The sequence below is a fragment of the Lotus japonicus genome, chromosome 1 (assembly GCF_012489685.1).
Source record: "Lotus japonicus ecotype B-129 chromosome 1, LjGifu_v1.2".
Lineage (NCBI taxonomy): Eukaryota > Viridiplantae > Streptophyta > Magnoliopsida > Fabales > Fabaceae > Lotus > Lotus japonicus.
In genome coordinates, this window is record NC_080041.1 from 23,880,055 (window position 1) to 23,899,127 (window position 19,073).

The 19,073-nt window shown below is 35.6% G+C and overlaps 1 protein-coding gene and 1 long non-coding RNA gene across 2 annotated transcripts; one reads left to right on the forward strand and one right to left on the reverse strand.

The window, feature by feature from the left end:
- The first annotated feature begins 7,462 nt into the window (after positions 1–7,462).
- LOC130731724 (uncharacterized) lies at positions 7,463–10,891 on the forward strand. Its single transcript, XR_009016798.1, has 5 exons — positions 7,463–7,650; positions 7,801–7,854; positions 8,394–8,431; positions 8,654–8,759; positions 10,317–10,891. It is a non-coding gene; the product is annotated as an uncharacterized LOC130731724 (long non-coding RNA).
- Positions 10,892–13,286: 2,395 nt separating this feature from the next.
- LOC130734201 (uncharacterized) lies at positions 13,287–18,851 on the reverse strand. Its single transcript, XM_057586553.1, has 6 exons — positions 18,104–18,851; positions 17,832–17,955; positions 17,551–17,674; positions 15,373–15,412; positions 14,941–15,211; positions 13,287–13,645 (listed from the first exon to the last, which is right to left on the reverse strand). The coding sequence occupies exons 1-6, from the start codon at positions 18,284–18,286 to the stop codon at positions 13,578–13,580; spliced, it is 810 nt and encodes a 269-aa protein (XP_057442536.1). The 5' UTR covers positions 18,287–18,851; the 3' UTR covers positions 13,287–13,577.
- Positions 18,852–19,073: the final 222 nt, after the last annotated feature.

Consider the following 19,073-nt stretch of genomic DNA (forward strand, 5'->3'; position numbering starts at 1 on the left):
TAAGAGAGCATTTATGTGAGGATTGTATGCTAATGTGCTAAGTTGGGGGGAGTGGAGGCTTTGATATCTTTTTGTTTAGTTTTCTATCCTTTGTACATATACTGATGAAAAAAAAATGCTTGTGTATAGTCTATCAAAAACAAAAAAAGAAAATGATTGAAAAAGAATGGAAATGAGAAGAAAAGGGGTTATGTGCATGAAATTGTGTAAAAGGGGTGAAAAAGAGGGTTGGTAGAAGGAGAGCGAAAAAAAAAATCATAATTATTGAGTGAATCCAAATGTAATTGCTCTCTTGACTTGAAAGTATCTTGAAAATCTAGAAAAACCAATTTTCTTGATAACCCTGGCCACATTACAACCCAGAAAGACCTTTGTGATTCTTGAGTTTCCATGCAGTTTTAATAGTTGATGAGACAGGTAACAAGTTTGACATGTTGTGATTCAATGGCTGATTAGTGTGAAACACTTACCTCATAGAGAATTGAAGAGTAGTGAACAGTTTGATGAGAATTTGAATGGTTCCCTGATTGAATAGTATTAGATTCAATGTTATGCCAATGGTTTCATGCTGGTGTGTTTTTGTATCATTATTGTAACCATTTGTTGTGGGCTTCACATGTTCTAGTTGGTAATTGATACTTGAATCATGCTTGTGAAAAGAAACTGAGATTAGTAGTTCATAAGCCATGCTCGTTCAAGAACCTTTGTGAATATGTTTTTTTTATAGCCAATACCTTTTGTTTGAGGACAAACAAAGTTCCAAGTTTGGGGGAGTTGATAAGTGCCAAATTCACCTGATTTTCTATATTAATTTGGGTAATTATCTGTTCTAAATGTGTAAGTTATCTTTCAAATTATCCCTCAAATAGGTTAATTTAGTAAGTAGATAGTTTATATATAGATATTATGTAAGATGTGTTAGTTTTATCATTTAGACTCTTTGGTTTTTATTGTAGGAGAAAAGTCAAGAAGATCCAACTATTTGAAGATCAAAAGGGGCTAAAAATATTGAAGTTCGCTTAAGCCAAAAGTTGGCTCGCTTAAGCCAAACTACATGGCAGTAGTAGTGGCAGATATATTGAAGTTCGCTTAAGCCAAATGTTGCCTCGCTTAAGCCAAATTACATGGCAGTAGCAGTGGTTCTGGAAGACAATTCGGCTTAAGCGAGAAATGGTCTCGCTTAAGCCAAAGACCTTACCTGAACGTGAAGAAACCTGCTCGCTTAAGCGACATCTTTATCAGCTTAAGCGAGATTGCAGTCCTGTTTTATAAAAAGCTCGACCAAATCAGAATTGAACGATCTCTTGACATATTTTGGACCTCTTAGAGAGAAAATTGCATAGAGAAGAAGGAAAGGAACTTTGGGAGCTTTGATCCACCATCCATCGTGCTGGAGACACACCGAGGACGGCACGGGTCACCGCTTTCACCTTAGTTTCCTCTTGTAAGCTTTGTAAGCAATCCATGGATATGGGTTGCTAAGTTTCTTTGTTGGATTTGGACGTAGCCTTTAACTATGACTTGTTCTTCTTGATTTCTATATGAAAATATCGTTTCTATTACATGATTCAATGGTTTTCTCTTGTTCTTAATGCTATGTTTTAGTTTGCGCACCTAGAACATATCGCTTGATTCGGCGTAAGAGCGGAAACTACAACGTCTAGAGTCCGACCTAGAGTTAACCATCTAATAAATCTAATTGCTAGGAATAGAGTTAGGTTTGTTAGTCCCTTAAACATCTGAGCTTAAAGATAACTTAGCTTTTCTATGCATGTGAGGAATCAATGTTTAGGAAAGTAAGTTATAGATATCCACTCATGTGAGGAATCAATGAAGTAGGGTAGAAATGGTGTAGATGAATCATGGATAGGAATGAATATTCATATAGAATCATAGGACACTAATAGTTAAATGGTGAACTCCAATTCCAAGAGCTTTCTCTCTTGATATCAATCATCTTTTATTCTCACTTTATTTAATTTACATTAGCATTTGATCACTAAAATTATCAACCTTTTGAAAATCTATTGCTTGAGTAATTTACTAGAGAACGGCATTTGTATTAGCAATTCCATGCGGATACGACAAAAATCCTATGCTATACTACAATTGAATCTTGAAAGGGATTTGAAAGTAGTTGTGGTAAAAACCTTTCAACAGAGAGGGACTTATCGATTAGGCACTGTCGAACATAGCAATTCAAGAGAGCACCATATGCCTTCTCAGTTTTGCCTTGTTCCTTCAAGCTGTTAAAATAGCTTTCTGCAGAAGAAAACCCATGAACCTTGCCAATGAGGTCCAAGTGCACCGCATGTTCAGTAGGAGAAACTATGCACACACCATTCTTATTCATCCACTCAGATACCTGCATCCATTAAGCAACATAACTTCAAGAACAACAATAAATAAGAAATTAGTTATTTCAAATTTCATACAGTCCAAAAATGGTGTCTTTACATCACAGTAACTGAAAACAAACCAAACTTTCCAGTTTCACATACATCTTATTTTGAATCAGTTGCAGCACATGTTCGAACAATAAATCAGAAGTGTGCCATAACTATTCATGTAACTCATCAGAACTTACCCACCATAATAACTTCTTTTTTGACATCAAACATGAGTAAAAATGGCACTAAGCAACAACCTTTCACTAACTTGAATCATGTTTTCCTTTGATATATATATATATATATATATATATATATATATATAAATTCGTGTGAGAAGAGAATCACTACCTGATCCTTGAATAAATTGCACATATGTGAATTTTGCTTAGACTCCCAACTCAGAACTTGGCTAGTCAAACAGCCAAGGAAAGTTTCACCTATTTAAGAAGATAAAACCAGCCCCTCAACCGAAAACTACTGCCAAGAAGCAATGTGTCCACTTGACATGGCTCAACCATCAGCTAAAGAGACAGCCATAGCTAGCATCATCTGCTCCTCATAACTCTCAGGAACAATGGGGTCTGTGGCAGTGGCATTTAACCACAACCGGTGCCCAATAGTAATAAAAAAATCAAATATACTAATAAAAAATCAAATAATCTTGAGTCTTCCATTTACTTCAACCATTCTTTTCTAATACTGGGACTGAAATTTGATTGCACCTAGATCTTTCTTCAACCTTCCTTCAATCACAAACATAGAGCAGAAAAAAGTGAGAATAAGAGAATTATTCCAAATGATCCTTGGTAGAAGAAAGTAAAGTACAAACAGATGTGCTGTAATAGAAAGAAAAAATTAAAAATGAAACTTCAGTTGATTAACAAAAGAGACTTACCCTTGATAGAAGAAAACACCTTGCTATGAAGACAACTCCATCTAAATATGCAACATCACATGGTCTAGCAACTTGAGCAAGCAATCATTCTGATAACGTTCATGCCAAAAGGTACTAAATTTCACAGAGGAGAGTAAAAACATTTGTCAGTCTATATTTCAAAATAACTGATCCAAATTTAAAATCTAACAATAATAGGCAAAACACAGCATACATTTGGGCATGGACTTTGAAGGAGTTTTCCCCAATTTTAAAACCCCAAAATCTGTTAGCAAAGACAATTACCAAAGGGAAGTGGACAATATACAGCCTGAGAAAAGAAACAGAAACGAAAATAGTAAACCTTCTCAAAATATCACAAAGGTTGTTGAGTAAGTCTCATCTATGACCTCACCTTAAATCGTTACCTGCCAAGTTTTGTTTATAAGAATGAATCATAAATTGTATGATTATAAGAATAAATGTCAACGACAATGAGATGTCCAAGTAACACAACCTTGGTTTCACATCAACAACCCTTCAACTACAAACTCCACAATTATAGCTTACTGCCCTACTGATTCCAGATAAACAAAAGCAGGCATTAGATTAAGTCATACTATATTTTTAGCATATATGTCATAAAAAATAAAAGCATTCATCGTGTCTGCAAACCTAAAAAACAATGAGCATAAGCAGGGATATAAAGCATTGGGAAAAATCCATCTAAGCATAGTTCACCAAACTTAAGATACACTGCCTAACTTAAGATCCATGTTAGCATAGTTCACCAACGACCAAGACTATATCCAAAAACAAAGTGTTGGTAACAACTCTTTCCAAAATTGCATCATGTTCATTCAAGCTAGTTTTTTAAGCATTGTTTCCACCCCAATGAAATAGTTATGATTCACTAAGTTGGGTAAAAATACATATCACCTAAAACACAAAGCCCAAAAATGAGAATCTTTATCACTGTGCAGCGAATAAAACAGTTTCAGTCTTTTCCAAAGACTTAGCCTAATTTCACTTCACCTCACATTCAGATTCAAGTTTATTAACTCTAAAGTTCAATGTGGCAATTTCTTCTGCCAATGAACTGCTGCGGAATGAACTCCCTTCCTTGAAAGCATCATGAATCTGATCTAATACCTGTAATTAGCAAACATAAGGTTTAGATATTGTTAGTCCTTAGCAAAAGTCACCCATAAAGTTCTGTTCTACATAATAGAAAAAACCAAGCCAACAACAATATAGATAAACTGTGATTTACTTATGTAGGCCGGTGGTTTAGAAATTTTATGCTTTACATAATAACTTGGGAACATGTTGGTTTAAAAAGATAGATTGGACTAAAACATTTGTGATGATTTTCAACTTTCAAGATCTCATGTTCAATATATAAGAAAATATTAGTGAGATATCAGTTATATCATTAAAAAAGTTCATATTTTGATAGATGTGTAACTAAATATGCAAGAAGATTATGAAGCACTATGTTTCTTCTTCCAAAGGAAGAGAAGATATCGACACAAAATTGATGAAAAGATACAGACATACCTCTGGTTGTCATCTGGTTGCAGTTTCTCTTGTGCTCTGGACCTTTCTAAATGACCAGGTTTAGGTGTCGTGGTGAGGACTTCTCTTAGCTGGAACCCTGGCTTTTGTTTTACCCTTCCCACATAACAACCACCACAAACCAGGTTAAACCCATGAAACTTTTGCTCCCTTTTACTGAAAAATGAAGATACATGCATTGGCCAACTCTTCCTTATGATAGAATTTTACTTAAATTTAAAAAAAAAATAGAGATGACAAAGATACAGTACTTGAACAAAAACAGAATAGAACAAAAGAAAAGCAGAAAAAGAAAAGGAGACAAAACGGATTAAGAAGCCTAAGTTCAGTTTGCAGTATATACTCCTTGTGTTACCACGATCCCAGTCGGAAAAAAACTCTACAGCACACATCACCACAAAATCTCAAGCCATGATAAAAACCAGAGTACAGCACCCGCGAGTCAAAGTTGTGCAGCTTCCTTCCCTCATAATAGTAATATACTATCTGAATTTAACACTCTCTTGAAAGAGAGCCCAAATAAGATAAATCATTTTGATCCCTGACTTGGAAAAAATGACCTGCATTGCTGTTTGCTTCCTAAAAAGACAATAAATATACCAACTCATTAGTATGTCTATCAGCATAAAAAACAGCACAAGCATCCAGAGCATTTCCATAATCCTGAACAGCCAAAGCATACTACATGCGTTCACCAGCTTCATGGATAACATCACAGCGCATTGCTTTTAATCTCTCGTGTTCATTCACCTTTTTTACTGCCTATTAAGTTGCAAAAGAAGAAAAATTAATAACAGTAGTGGCAGAAAATCTTAAACCAAAGTCAGATTAGATACTGATAAGAGATAGGTGAATAAATCCCCAACATCTTAATATGGAATAAGAAACATACTTCACAACATATTTAACAGTCTAAAAAAGAAATAACTTAATAAAAGGGAAAAATGAAGGAGAAAATCGCTTAACTAAGTAGCCTATAAAAGATCAAATGCAGTGAAAAAATTAGAAACAATTCAAAAGAAGAATAGGCAGTGAAGCCCACCCCTCTTAAACACTGAGCATGCATATGACACCCAACATTTGAGAGCAGATTTCTAAATCCAGCTATTTAAACCAACAGGAAGAACATAACTTACAACTTATAATAACAGGAGCTCATTTCTATCACCTAAATCCAAAGCTGAAAGAGTAATGAATCACAAAAGATGATGATGAAGGAGCATGAAAGCCATCTGATATATATATATATAGATAATGTTAGGAGCACAGTAACATATACCAATTCATACATCAAAACGACTTACAAATAGACATAATAATAGATTAATACAAAATACACTTAAGAGATGATGTCTATAGCACAATCTTCAACATGGATAACCTTAATTGCTTAGTATACTTCTCAACATATGCCTTCTTCTAGTGAAAAGGATCTTAAACTCATGTGAAGAAGCTCTCAAACTTCCAGTGTTGTGACAAAAGCAAAATATGTGATTTTGTAAACCTTCCCTGGATATGGCTTGGAAGGTTCAACAGTAGGGGACATCTCCTACTTCCTAATAACCCTTGCTTTAATCTTCCAGGCTACTCTACCAGGGCATAAACTTCGAATGAAACTCATGTATCCAGACATGGTGCAATGAAAACAGAGAGATCGGTGAAATCAGTGCAAATAAAGAAGATTTTTTCAAACAGACTGAGAGGGAAAATGTGGTGATTGGGAGTTCAAAGCAAGGGGTATTTATAGCAAAAATTATCAACTACACTGACAGAACCATACCAGTAGCACATGTAGGTAATCAGAATACAAAAGTGTAAAAGTAGTCCGAAAATTAATTGAGAATTGGATTGATACTGACCATTTGAACACAGATCAACCTTTGAAGATGCATTCAAACCCAAGACTTGTCCAACTGAGGAGAAAGCATGACGAAGGAACAGTAGACGACAGCGAAGATAAATGAATCATCAGATCAATCTGAAAAAACAACGTGATAGATTGGTCAATAGTGGGTAAAAACGAAGTTCAACACGGGAAGAAATCTAGGGTTCCGACTAAGGAAAATAGAAGGAAATCCAAGCAAGGGGAGAGAGGGTAGCGAGGGTAAGGCAACACGCCATTGCCAGTTAGGGTTGATTTGAGAGAGGAGCAGAGTGGGTAGAGAGGGAGAGCAACATGCCATCGCCAGCTAGGGTTGATTTGAGAAAGGGATGAAGACAGGTTGGGTGGGGAACGACGTCGTATCCAAGAGGGAATTAGATTTCCCACCTCATCCATTAGAATTGCCACCCCACTAAAATACTCCGGAAGATTAAGTTCTGGAGTGCTCCAGAAGTTAAACTTCCGGATCGTATCAGTTGGTTTATTTACTACGCACTTAAATTTGGCACCCTCATTTTTAAATGACTTCGGAAGTTTATCTTCCGGAGCGCTCCAGAACTTAATCTTTCGGAGTATTTTAGTGGGTGAAAGGCTTAAGTTTTGGGGAAAAAAAGGAGAAGATAAATGAAAGAAAGCCAGGTGGCGGAAGCTCATTGGTTGTTTCTTATGAATAGTAACTGGAGAATAAGATGTAGTAGATTGCATTTGCAATATGTCCCTTTGAGGCGATTCTTGCGGCAGTTTTGCCAACTGCTGCAGATTACTAACATATAGCGTTGCCTTAGCATTGCGGTTTTTCATTAATTGGAGCATTTTTATAGCAGCGGTTTGTGAAACTGCCGGGAATTATATATAAGATTTGAAATATGGTTGCGGGTTTCATTCGCTAAATTCAGACGAACCCTAATCCTAAATCATTCCAGGTTTCGCTCCTTCTCTTCTTCTCTCCTTCCATGTCTTGCTTTCTTCTCCACTTTCATCCATTTTCTGTTGCAATTTCGTTCCCTTCATTCATGGAAGAAACAAGTTCTTTTGGTTTTTTTGAAGATGCTGAGATATGTTTTTCTGTGCAGGTAATGCGCTTTTGAAGATGATGTAGCCATTGATCCTTGTAATTGGTTTTATAGGTGTGTTTTTTCAGTTCATAGCATGCATTAGGCTTGCTATCTTTGCTTTTGTATCTTCTGAAAGCTTCTGATTGAGCTCTTGTCTTCTCACTGGAATTTATTCTTAATTTTCATGATCCTGGTCTGTTTCTTTCACTAGAATTTGAACTGGTTGTGTTCACAGCTTCTGGTTTGTCTTTTTCTTACCTAATGGAAAGAAGGTCATATGGAACTTTAAAATTGGTACACCACCAGTAAGTAACCATGTCTAGTAACTAAGTTAGGATCAAGTTAAAAAAAAGTTACTGCTCTGTGCTATCCAGCCAAAAAGAAAAAGTGAATTTAGAAATTAGAAACTGTTGTTTAGTTCCATAATTTCAATTCAGCTAGTAGACTTATCAATAGACTTCGTGTGTTCGCTTTATAATTTGATACTGAAATCATTTCTTTCAGGGATGTCTATTATCAGTGCTGTTTTCTTCCTGTTTATCGTTTAGTTCCATATGCATTACTGGATAGTCAACTAGCAGATTGACTAGTGATTATTTTCTTTGAAACAGAACCGCAAAAGATTTTAGAAGTGTGACATATTAGACATGTAAGGACTATTCTAAATCTGTCTCAGGAAGTGCTTTTCTCTCTAATGATTATCTTAAGTCTGATCCAAATTTAAATACTTCCTTTTATTTTCCGAGATTATGCTGTACCCCAAATACTAATATCTGCATTTGTAGTCTTAGTCACAGTTGTTCGAGCTATATCATTTGCTTATAGCCTTCTTATGAAGTCATGTGTTTGCTTCTTGTGTTATTTTTTTTAGATTTACTTCATTCTCTAATCTGTCAAGGGATCTCAATTTCATTGAACCTACACGAATCGCTGGACTACTCAACGAAGGACACTTCCTACATCTCTTAAGTTTACTGGTAAACACATATCTTACCTATATACATATACTGCTTCATTTCTACTATAAACCATGTACTAAGTAACCACTAAAGGTAAGCACATATACTTTCTACATCTTTTAAGTTGTTTACTGGCAAGCACATTTTTGAACTAGTTTAAATAATATTGGCGGGCATAATTAATTGTCATGGAAACACTTGGTGTATTAAACTTACTTAACCTCTTCCTTGCTTTCAAAATTAACTTTTCAGTTATCACTACAAACATGTTCTCTTACACTATTTTTGTTAGAGTAGAGTTAGGAAAAAGAGAAAGAGATATACATCATAATCATTAGCTGAACATTTGATATATATTATGGGAACAATTTTTGTTCTAAAATGACTTCATATTGTTTTTTCTGCAAAATATTTTTCATATATATTGTAGTCTTTTTGAAGAGATAAGAAAACAGTTCAGCATTTAAATCCTGGTTTCAATGATCTTATCCATGACAGATCTTATTTTAATTAAAAAAAACTTCTATATGTCGGTCGTCACATAGGCTATGTTGTAATGGTGGATTAGTTTGTAGAGGTTACAAAAGAGTATAACTATAAGCTTCTCTTTGATACTTGTCACCTGTGTTTCCTACAGGGACGTTCTTATCTACCAACCCTGTTAGTGAAAGCCTGAAGGGAGACTTCAGTCGTTGTGTGTTACGTCACTCAAGACTTCACAATCTATGTTTGGTTTTGTAAACATTGTTCTGTTGATTGTTGAATAAGAATACTAAACATCAGAGAAAATGCTTAAAATCATTAAGATCAATCTTAGATGGTTACACTACTATAGATGCCACACATTCTCTTACAAGTCTACCTGTATCGTTTTGTATCCTGTATGCTTACCCTTTTACTATGGTCCCAGCTTAATGGAACCTAGCTTGTCTCTTGGGTAGGACTAATGCAACTTAATGGAACCTAGCTTGTCTCTTGGGTAGGACTAAAGCAACTTAATTTGAATTGTTCTAGAATCTAGACTTACTAAAGTATAAGCTTAGGACTGATCTCATACATGAATTACCTGGTGATAGTTGCAATATACTAATATACCCAAAAAAGTTATATTTCTTACCTCTTTTATATCTCAATTAATTATCAACTTTATTATGATGCTTTTGCTTTTTTTGATCTCATGCATAAAGGTCTCAATGGTTATTTTTATCTCCATATGTATGTCAATTTATACTTTTCCTCACAACTTTTATTACCACTCTTTAATGCTCCGGAAGTATGAAGAAATTAACCCACCCAACGTGCAAGATACATGCTTCATTACTGAGAGCACATTCAAAAAAAGAAGCATGTGCGTGCTCATGGTTGTGGAGAGTCTCCTATCATCACCCATGTGTAATGATTTTAGACTAATATCTTCATATTTGGCACCTGCATAATTTAACTACTTAACCAACTGTTCATTTACTTCAAGGTCTTTAATCTTGGAGGACATTGTGTGTATTCGTCTTGATCACTCTTTTATATATATGCTTGTGGGACATTGTGTACTTAACTAGCTGTTTTCTATTTTTGTAGTGTGAACTGATCTGCAAGCTGGAGTCAACCACAGATATTAGGTGAGGCAATTAAGTCACATACCAAGAGCAGAAACCAAATCTAGAAGTCTAAACAAGTTAACCAATGCATTGATTTAGTTTTGTTATTCTAAATAAATCGTAAGAGCATCTCCAATGGTAGTATTTAATGTTAAATACATACTCATATGAGTATCTTTTACCATTGGAGTACATATTCAATTCCAACATGGCAAAGATGAGTATGTGGGAATAGATACTCCACACTAGACTTGAAAAGTGAGCTTGTATTTATTACAAGCACTTACCATTAAGAGCATCTACCTCCATCATATTTAAGTTGCAAATATAATTAATTAAAATGGATATAAATAATAAAATATATAAATGTGAAGTTGATTGTGAGATCCACTGTAGAAACTTTTAAGAGTTGTTGGGTTGAAGTAAAAAGTTAGTAAAATGTTGTAGATGATGTGGCTTATGGGGAATTGTAAAAAATGAAGTGTAAATATTTTAGTGAGTATGATGGATGTAGATGCTCTAAGTATTGAATCAGTGAATCTAGTAATGTGATTTCTCCGTTTGTATTCACCTGTAGGAAGAGTATTTACACAAGGGAATCTGAATAGTTTATTTGTGCTTACCTATTCAGCTCTAACTGGAACCATAACAAAACTGTAACAGAATAACTGGTTTAAGTTAGAATACTTCAACTAACTAAAGGACCTAACTATTGTCTAATACTCCCCCTTAAGTTGGGAGGCATATATCAAGGACTCCCAACTTGGTCAATATGATCTCGAAAACAGGGTCCTGCTATGGGTTTAGCTAGACAATCTGCGAGCTAATTCTGAGAGGAGACATGATTTAGTTGAAGCCTGAATTGACATGCCGCCTATGAAATGGGCATCAATGTCCATGTGTTTTGACCATTCATGGGACGTGGGATTGGTGGCGCGAGACATGGAAGAAACGTTATCAAAGAAAACCATCATAGAAGTTAAATAAATGTCAAACACTTGATGGTAGCTCTTATCCAGGGCCGGTCCCGATATTTTAGATGTCCTGGGCAAATAATAAAAATGGACCCCTAATAATTTTTTTTAAAGAACATTGTCTATTTAAATTGTAAATAGCATCAACAACTTCAAAAATATGTTACACTTATTTATTTAAGAAATTCAGCGGTTGATAATTCGTCACTACTTTTGTGACGAAAGTTTTCGTCACTTATTTATTCAAGAAATTCAGCGGTTGATAATTCATCACTACTTTTGTGACGAAAGTTTCCGTCACTATAAATTATATAAAATTTTAAAAACATCATACAAAATGTAGCAAGAGTCAGATTCGAACCCGGGCTTCCAGGGTCTTAACCAGCCTTAATGTTGCCAACAGGGCTGACATTTCTTACTCTAATAATTTAGCGTTTTTTTATTATAAACGTTTAATGAAAATTTTTTTGGGGCCCCTTCTTTTTGGAGGCCCTGGGCTGTGGGCCTGCTTGCACAGGCCTAGGGCCGGCCCTGCTCTCATCAGGTTCCTACCAAAAGCTGTGCTCAAGTCCCTCCCAATTTACACTCTTTTAGAAGGGCAAGGAATTCGAGTGGACCAATGAAGCCGAGCAGCAGGCATTCAAAAGCTCGAAAGAAACATTCATCATCCTCTAGTACTATCGAGACCAACCCCTGAGGAGGTACTATACCTCTACTTGGTCGTGCGCGACAAGACAATAAGTTTAGTCTTTGTCCGAGAAGCACCAGGCAGTCAGGAACTGGTCTACTTTGTGAGAAAAGCTTTGCAGAGCGCCAAAACACGAAACCAGAAGCTAGAGAAAGTAGTCTTCGTCCTCCTTACCACAACTCCCTGACTAAGGCAGTATTTCCTATCTCACATGATAGTCATCAGAACTGACCTCCTAATTCATCAAGTTTTACATAAACCTGATCTAGCTAGCCACGTGATCCATTGGGCTATCGACCTCTCAAAACACGACATTTGGTATGAACCTAGGTAGGAAATCAAGGCCCAAGTGCTCGCTGACTTCCTTCTATAGTTTATAGAAGACGAATACCTAAGCCCGAACATCACATGGACAATCCATGTTGACTGATTCAACAACAAGAAAGAAGGATGAACGAGAATTATCTTGAAAAGCAGCACGGGCATAGTCGTCGAACAATGCGTTCGATTTAACTTTCATACGACTAATAACCAAGCCGAGTACGTAGCTTGCATCGCGGGGGTCCTCCCCCTACAGATTTAAAAGAGCCACGATTGACTCAAGCCCATCAAGAGGCACCTAACCAATGGATGGATCCCAAAATACAGAAAAGGGGTGAACAAACTCGTCGGAGATAGTACTCTGTTATCAACGGAAATTTATACAAGATAGGATTTTTCACCCCCTCCTAAAGTGTCTCGACAAAGAAAATTCGTTGTAAATTCTCATAAAAGTTTATGAAGGCCTGAAAATTTGGTTTCTAGACTTCCCACCATTGCCCCAATTGCCTTCTCTTCCACCATCATCCTTATGCCAACACTTCCTCGCCCACAAGAGATTTTGTCGAGCGGTCCTCTTCCATCTCACCCATCCTTACATGTTGCTCTCGCACGCCCGTTACATGTTACTTTCAAATTGATCTCAACTTCAATCTAAACACGACTTGTTCTCTTAGTAAGCCAATACATGTTGCTTTCAATTTTCTAGAGACACACTTAATTCTCTCCCCCTAATAACCTTACTCTGCTTTATTTCAACATTATCTGATTATAGTGTAAGAGTATTTGGGTTCATAAACACTGATCAGGTTTTATTCCAATATTCATATATGCCAATTGGTTGAACTTGTCTATGCATGGGGTCTGATAGTTATAACAAAATATCTTAATTAGGGATTCTTTTAGTTTGCAGATGTAACATGTTAAGGTCTTATAGTTGGAGAAAGCATAAAACAGAAAACAGAACTAATTAGTAAAAGTGATTTCAATGAAAATTTCCTTGATGACAAGGAAATGAGAATGTAGACAATCTCCATGAAGTTAATCAGTCCAATTTTTGAATGCCATAGCTATGGAGAAGTAGAACACAAGTAATGTGATGAGAGCCATTATTGCCTTAAAGAACTATGGCATGTGGACCAAAAAAATGAAGATATAATGAGGGAAAAGATCAAGAATTAATATGATGAAATTAATTTGAAGATTATACAGTTGAAACTTAGCAGGTATATATATTTATTAGTTCTTCCCCTCGGGTACTTCAACTTTCTGAAGTTATAACTACTCCAGCTGATGTCTCGGATGATGTACGCTGCTGAGTCTGAGAATCTGATCACAAACAACCAACCATAATAAACAATAATCACATATCTTAAACATCAAGATTATGAAAAACATATGTATGTTTATTACGGAAAATCTTATACATTGGCTAGTGATCATTATTGACTACTCCATAGTCTCTACATGGATGTTTTTAAAACTTTTTTTTCAATTGAAATTTAGGTGGGATCCCCCAAATTGGGAGGGAGCTCGTATGATAACATGAACAGTTTTGGTTAACTCTAGTTGGTTGTGATTAACACTAGTTAGTTGTTAGTTACTGAGTAGTTATGGTTGAGTTACTAACAATGTAAGTACTTTATCAGTATATAACAGAAAAACTCTGTAATTGATTGACTATCATTCAATACAGTTTCTAGTTTCTGTTCTTATCTCTTACACTCTCCCTCTCGCTAGCTCTAGGAATCTCTCAAGTATTAAAATATATTGTTGAACTGAGTATTAATAGTATTTATGCTGAGGATTAGAGACTGTTGTAGCTGAACTTCAGAGAGGGGTAGATAAATTAAGTTACATGTGCAGTGGTAACATGTAAACATGCAATGTGGGCCAATGCATGAATGGAAGAGCATTTGACTGATCTTTAAAGAATTAACCACCACATTTTTTCCTACACTGAAGCCACATGCATTCACTGTTACTTTACATGATGACCCTCTCTCTCTGTCATGACTTTCTTTTCTTTCTCCCACATTGACCACCCATACATGATACGGTTCATGGCACAACCGAGACAGCTCATTCACATGGGTCTGGGGTTGCCCATGTGGACCCCCATGGCCACATGTTACAGCCAAATCATTATAATATTTTATAATTTTATTGTGTGTCAGTAACTGCATCATAATTCATAAATCTCTGTGCAGTAGTGAGTGTACCCCTCTCTCTTTTTTACCCACCCACTCTCTCTGTGTTGGCAATGGCATGTGTTCACAATTTACATTCAGCAAGAATATTGATTAAAGAAATAAAAGAGTAACTATATGGTTGATTTGATTTCATGTTATTCATTCACATCAGCACTCTTAATCTTCTTTATCATGACTTTATATCACCACAATATGATTATATGAAGTTCTACAACAAAATCACATCATTTTCAACTTATTTTTACTATAATTGTTTTTAGTAGTATCAATTCTATCAAAAATGACGTCATTTGAAACTCACTTTTACCTTATTCAGTTTTTACAGTATCAATTCTATTCAAAATTACTTCTGTTAACGCTAAACCGAACATGCAGTGAGTTAATTCAAAGTAAGTGAAGAGAAAATATTACCACTAGGGGAAGGAGAGGGTTGCCTTATTACTGGTTGTTGTTGAATTGGGCGATAAGCAGAGAAGGAACCTTCAATTGGTGTAGTAGGGTAGTATAAATAGGAGGGTCCAGCTGGCATGCGATGTGCCTGGGGTGTAGAAAACGTACCCCTTGGTGCTGCTTGCACAGAATAGCCATAGTAATATGGGGTGGAAGATGATGCTGCTCCATACATTTGTTGATGATAGTATTGTGGTTGCTGATGATGAATCTGAGGGTTATACATTGCAGCCTGCATGTGCTCACACAATTAACACACTAATTAATCAATATTAAGCTAATATCATCCAAACAACTGTCATCCATTATTAGTTAATGAACCTATGGCATTATTTCAGTGAAAATGACATGCTCTTAATTGATTATGGGAGAGAGATGAGATGAGATGCTTACTTGGTGGTACCCATAATGATCAGGAGTGTAGGTGGGGTAGCTGCAAATAGAGATGAAAGTGATTTAATTACTCAGCAAATATGGAAGGAAATACGTTGAATGCTGTAATGCATTTGTTTCTTAGATAAGCAATTGCTCAAAATGGCAGGCTTCTCTTGTTGTGGGACTGCTGCTCAATTTAATATATGTGTGTAAAGTTTTCTGGTGAGGAAATTAGAACACATTAATATCATTAGTGTTGGTTCTAGTGAGGCCCTCAAATTCATCAATGTATAATGAGGGCTTGTACTATTGTGTGCCTTCTTTGTGTTATGGGATGTGTTGTTCCTCACCAAAATCCTATGTGACCACTAGGTGTGATGTTCTTCCTTATTCCATCAATTATTTTTTGTTATGTAGGCTTGAATATGATAAATATAACCTTACAAAGGTGATTTTTAATTGGTGGAACAAGAAAGACACATCAAATAGGAACAAAGGATTTCAGTGGTTTTACTGAGATTGACTTTGTTATAACTCACTTCAATGATAGCCTTCTTTTTGGTGGTTGTTACCCATCAAGCAGAAAATGGAAGGAATAAAGCATTGATTAAAGAGAATGGTCAAGATGACATCCAATGGATGGAAAATTTTGCATGCACATATAGACAGAATATGAAGTCTTGTGGGAACTAACAGAGTAGAGTGAATTGTATCACATTAATATATATCACATTCTAATAAACATCATTAACTTTCAAAAACTGTTAATTATTTATTTGAATATAAAAGGGGGAGGTAATAGCTGAGAAAAGGAACAAATTAAGGTACATATTTGCAAGAGAAATTGAAAGAAAAAAACAGACTGAGCTGAATATTACATACTGTGTAAATGAGGCTGTGAAAATTACTGATGTCAGAAGTATTAATTTTCATTTGTTTTTGTTTAGATGTTCTTCATTTTTCTTTAGGAGTACTTGTTAATTTACCAACCAATTTATCCAGTTATGATCACAAGACAAAAATAACATTGCTGGTGAGAAAATGACTTGATGCTACATGACATACAAAAGTACTTATAGAGCTGAGGGATTTTATCATGTAAAAGATTATAAATAAAACTAATTGATGCAGGACCACTATGAGACATAAAAATATGTATATATATGCAGTTGCCACGGATTACATAATTAATTAGTACCCATTATAACCAACACCTCTGCTCTTACTAGCTATAGATAGATGTACATCAATAATATATGATGCAAAAAATAATGCTTCTGGTTGATTGGTTGAATCTACATGTACCCTATTTATGATATTTATAATTCAACAACTTAGTTCATACATTTACCTCCCTTCTCTTTTTTCTTTTTTCAAAAATATAATATATGAAGGTACAATGTAGAAATACAGGGTGATAAATACATCATAATGTAGAAAATGCAATTTTACTTCATGCATATATCAGAATGTTGGATCAACATCTTTGCAGGGCAACTTGTGTATTAGCAAAATGATTTCAAACACAGTCAATAAAAAATTGAATAAGATGAGAAGAATTTTAGTTAATAAAAAATTCTATCTTTCTATCATTATTTAATTATATTTTAAGATTTGACAAATGCTAGTCAGAACCTTAGCACAGATTAAGGAATCAAAATTATAAAGAGTAACATGCTTGCATGTACTACCAATACATGAACACCCTATTTTTCAAAATGCATATTTTCAATTTTTCTCAATTATGTTGATAGATAGCTTATGCAAACATCAATGCAAGTGATTAAGCTTAATAGGGGGTTAAGAACAAGCAAAGTAGAGGAATGAAATGCAGATTCTATTCTACACATGCAAAAGCAGTTGTTTCTGTGTTACTGTAATTTTCACTTCACCATAGTTTTTTAAATGATTTTCCAAAGACAATGATAACTTTTAGCCATGTAGTACTTTTTATATTATTGTTGTGATATTGTGAGGATTTTCACGCTGACACCTTGACCAACTGTAATTGGAGGGAAGCAGTCAAGCGACATATGTAGACAGCAATGTGTGCTTCTATATGCAGTTCTCTCAATTAATACCATGGACCAGTTCCTTTGACTGTGTGTGACATGGCTAATAAATGCCCCCACTAAATGAACAAAACTAACTCAATAAATAAATTTTGAAAAAAATCAAAAAGTAAAAAAAACTCACCCATATGGCGGGTACAGTACTGGTGGTGGCGGCGGCATTGGCGCTGGAACACCGCCGTACGACCCTGCCGCACCCGGTGGTGCTCCCCCTGTCCCCACTACCCCACCTTGAAATGTACCCCTTCCTGCAAACAAAAATTACCCCATCCATCATTTTTCTTGTGTAAATAAGTTTGATAAAAGGAATCAAACACTGCACATTATTGATATGTGTTGTACAATGATGATTCAGCTCAAATAAACAAAAAGCATGTATATTTTTTTATACATATATATGTATACCTCTTGGAGGTGATGGTCTAGGCCTTCCTAGTGAAGCAATGTTACAATTTGCTCTTCTTCCATCTATTATTGGGTTTGGATCAGCACAAGCCCTTCTTGCTGATTCTGGATCACGGAATGTTACCTGCCAGTTGCATATAAAAATATATAACAATCAAATCAAACACAAGAATAAGCAGAAAGATTCAAAGACATTATTCACTCTGCAAGGAGTGAAATGAAGTAGGAGTGTGTGTGAGTGTTTAGAGAGTGTGAGAGATAAATTAACATACGAATCCATAGCCTTTTGATTTTGCAGTGTTCTTATCAGTGATAATGACAGCTTCAAGAATGTCACCAAACTGCTCAAAATAGCTGCGCATTTCTTCAGTTGGAGTCTCCCAAGCTAGTCCTCCAACAAACACTTTGGTGAACGTGGTGTCTCCGAACTGTGATCGGTAATGTGGGTAAGCCATGGCATAAAAGAGTGAAAATGTGTCCTTGTTTACTGCATGAAACGTTACTCCTGGCGTGTCGCGCTCATTCAAGCTCGGCTCCTCCGCTCAGTTTTCTTGATTTTATAATATGAAATGCAAAGAAGCAAAGTTTGTTGGTTTCTTCTGAGTTTGTGTGCTCTTTCTAACAGCACCATCCAATGTTGACACACCACTTCTGAGAATGGATTGTGGAATTTGAAGATGTCTCTTGGGAAGAAAAAAAAGTGGTGGGTGTGTAAGGTTTATGATGATGTCTTGAAGAGGTATCGTTGTTATTATTTGATGGTTGTTTGCAACAGAGGCGTTGGTTAATTAAAACAAAAATATGAAAAGGGGAAAAAAATAATTGAAAAAAGAGTGGTGGAGGAGAGAGAAAGAGATCTGACAGCTGCAAACTCCTCTAATTTGCTGGCCAAACAGAGAAGAAGGAGGAGGAGGTTATGTTGTGCTTTGTTGTAGTAGTAGTAGAATGAGAATCACAAGTGACAGCTGAGTTGGTAACTCACTCTATGTGTGATCCTCTCTGTCTCTGCATTAATATCCTCTCCCACCATCCAATCAATTTTCCGTTTTGACTTAATCTCTGCTTGTCCTTGTGTTCTTCTCCCCAAGATTTCTCATTACTTTACTGCTGTAATACAACACATTAAGTGCACGTTTGAATACACGGTAAAAAAAAATTAAGGTCAATTCAAAATTACCATGAATAAAAGTAAAGTTTAGAAAAATTACACTCATCCACCATGATTTTGGCTCACCATATTAT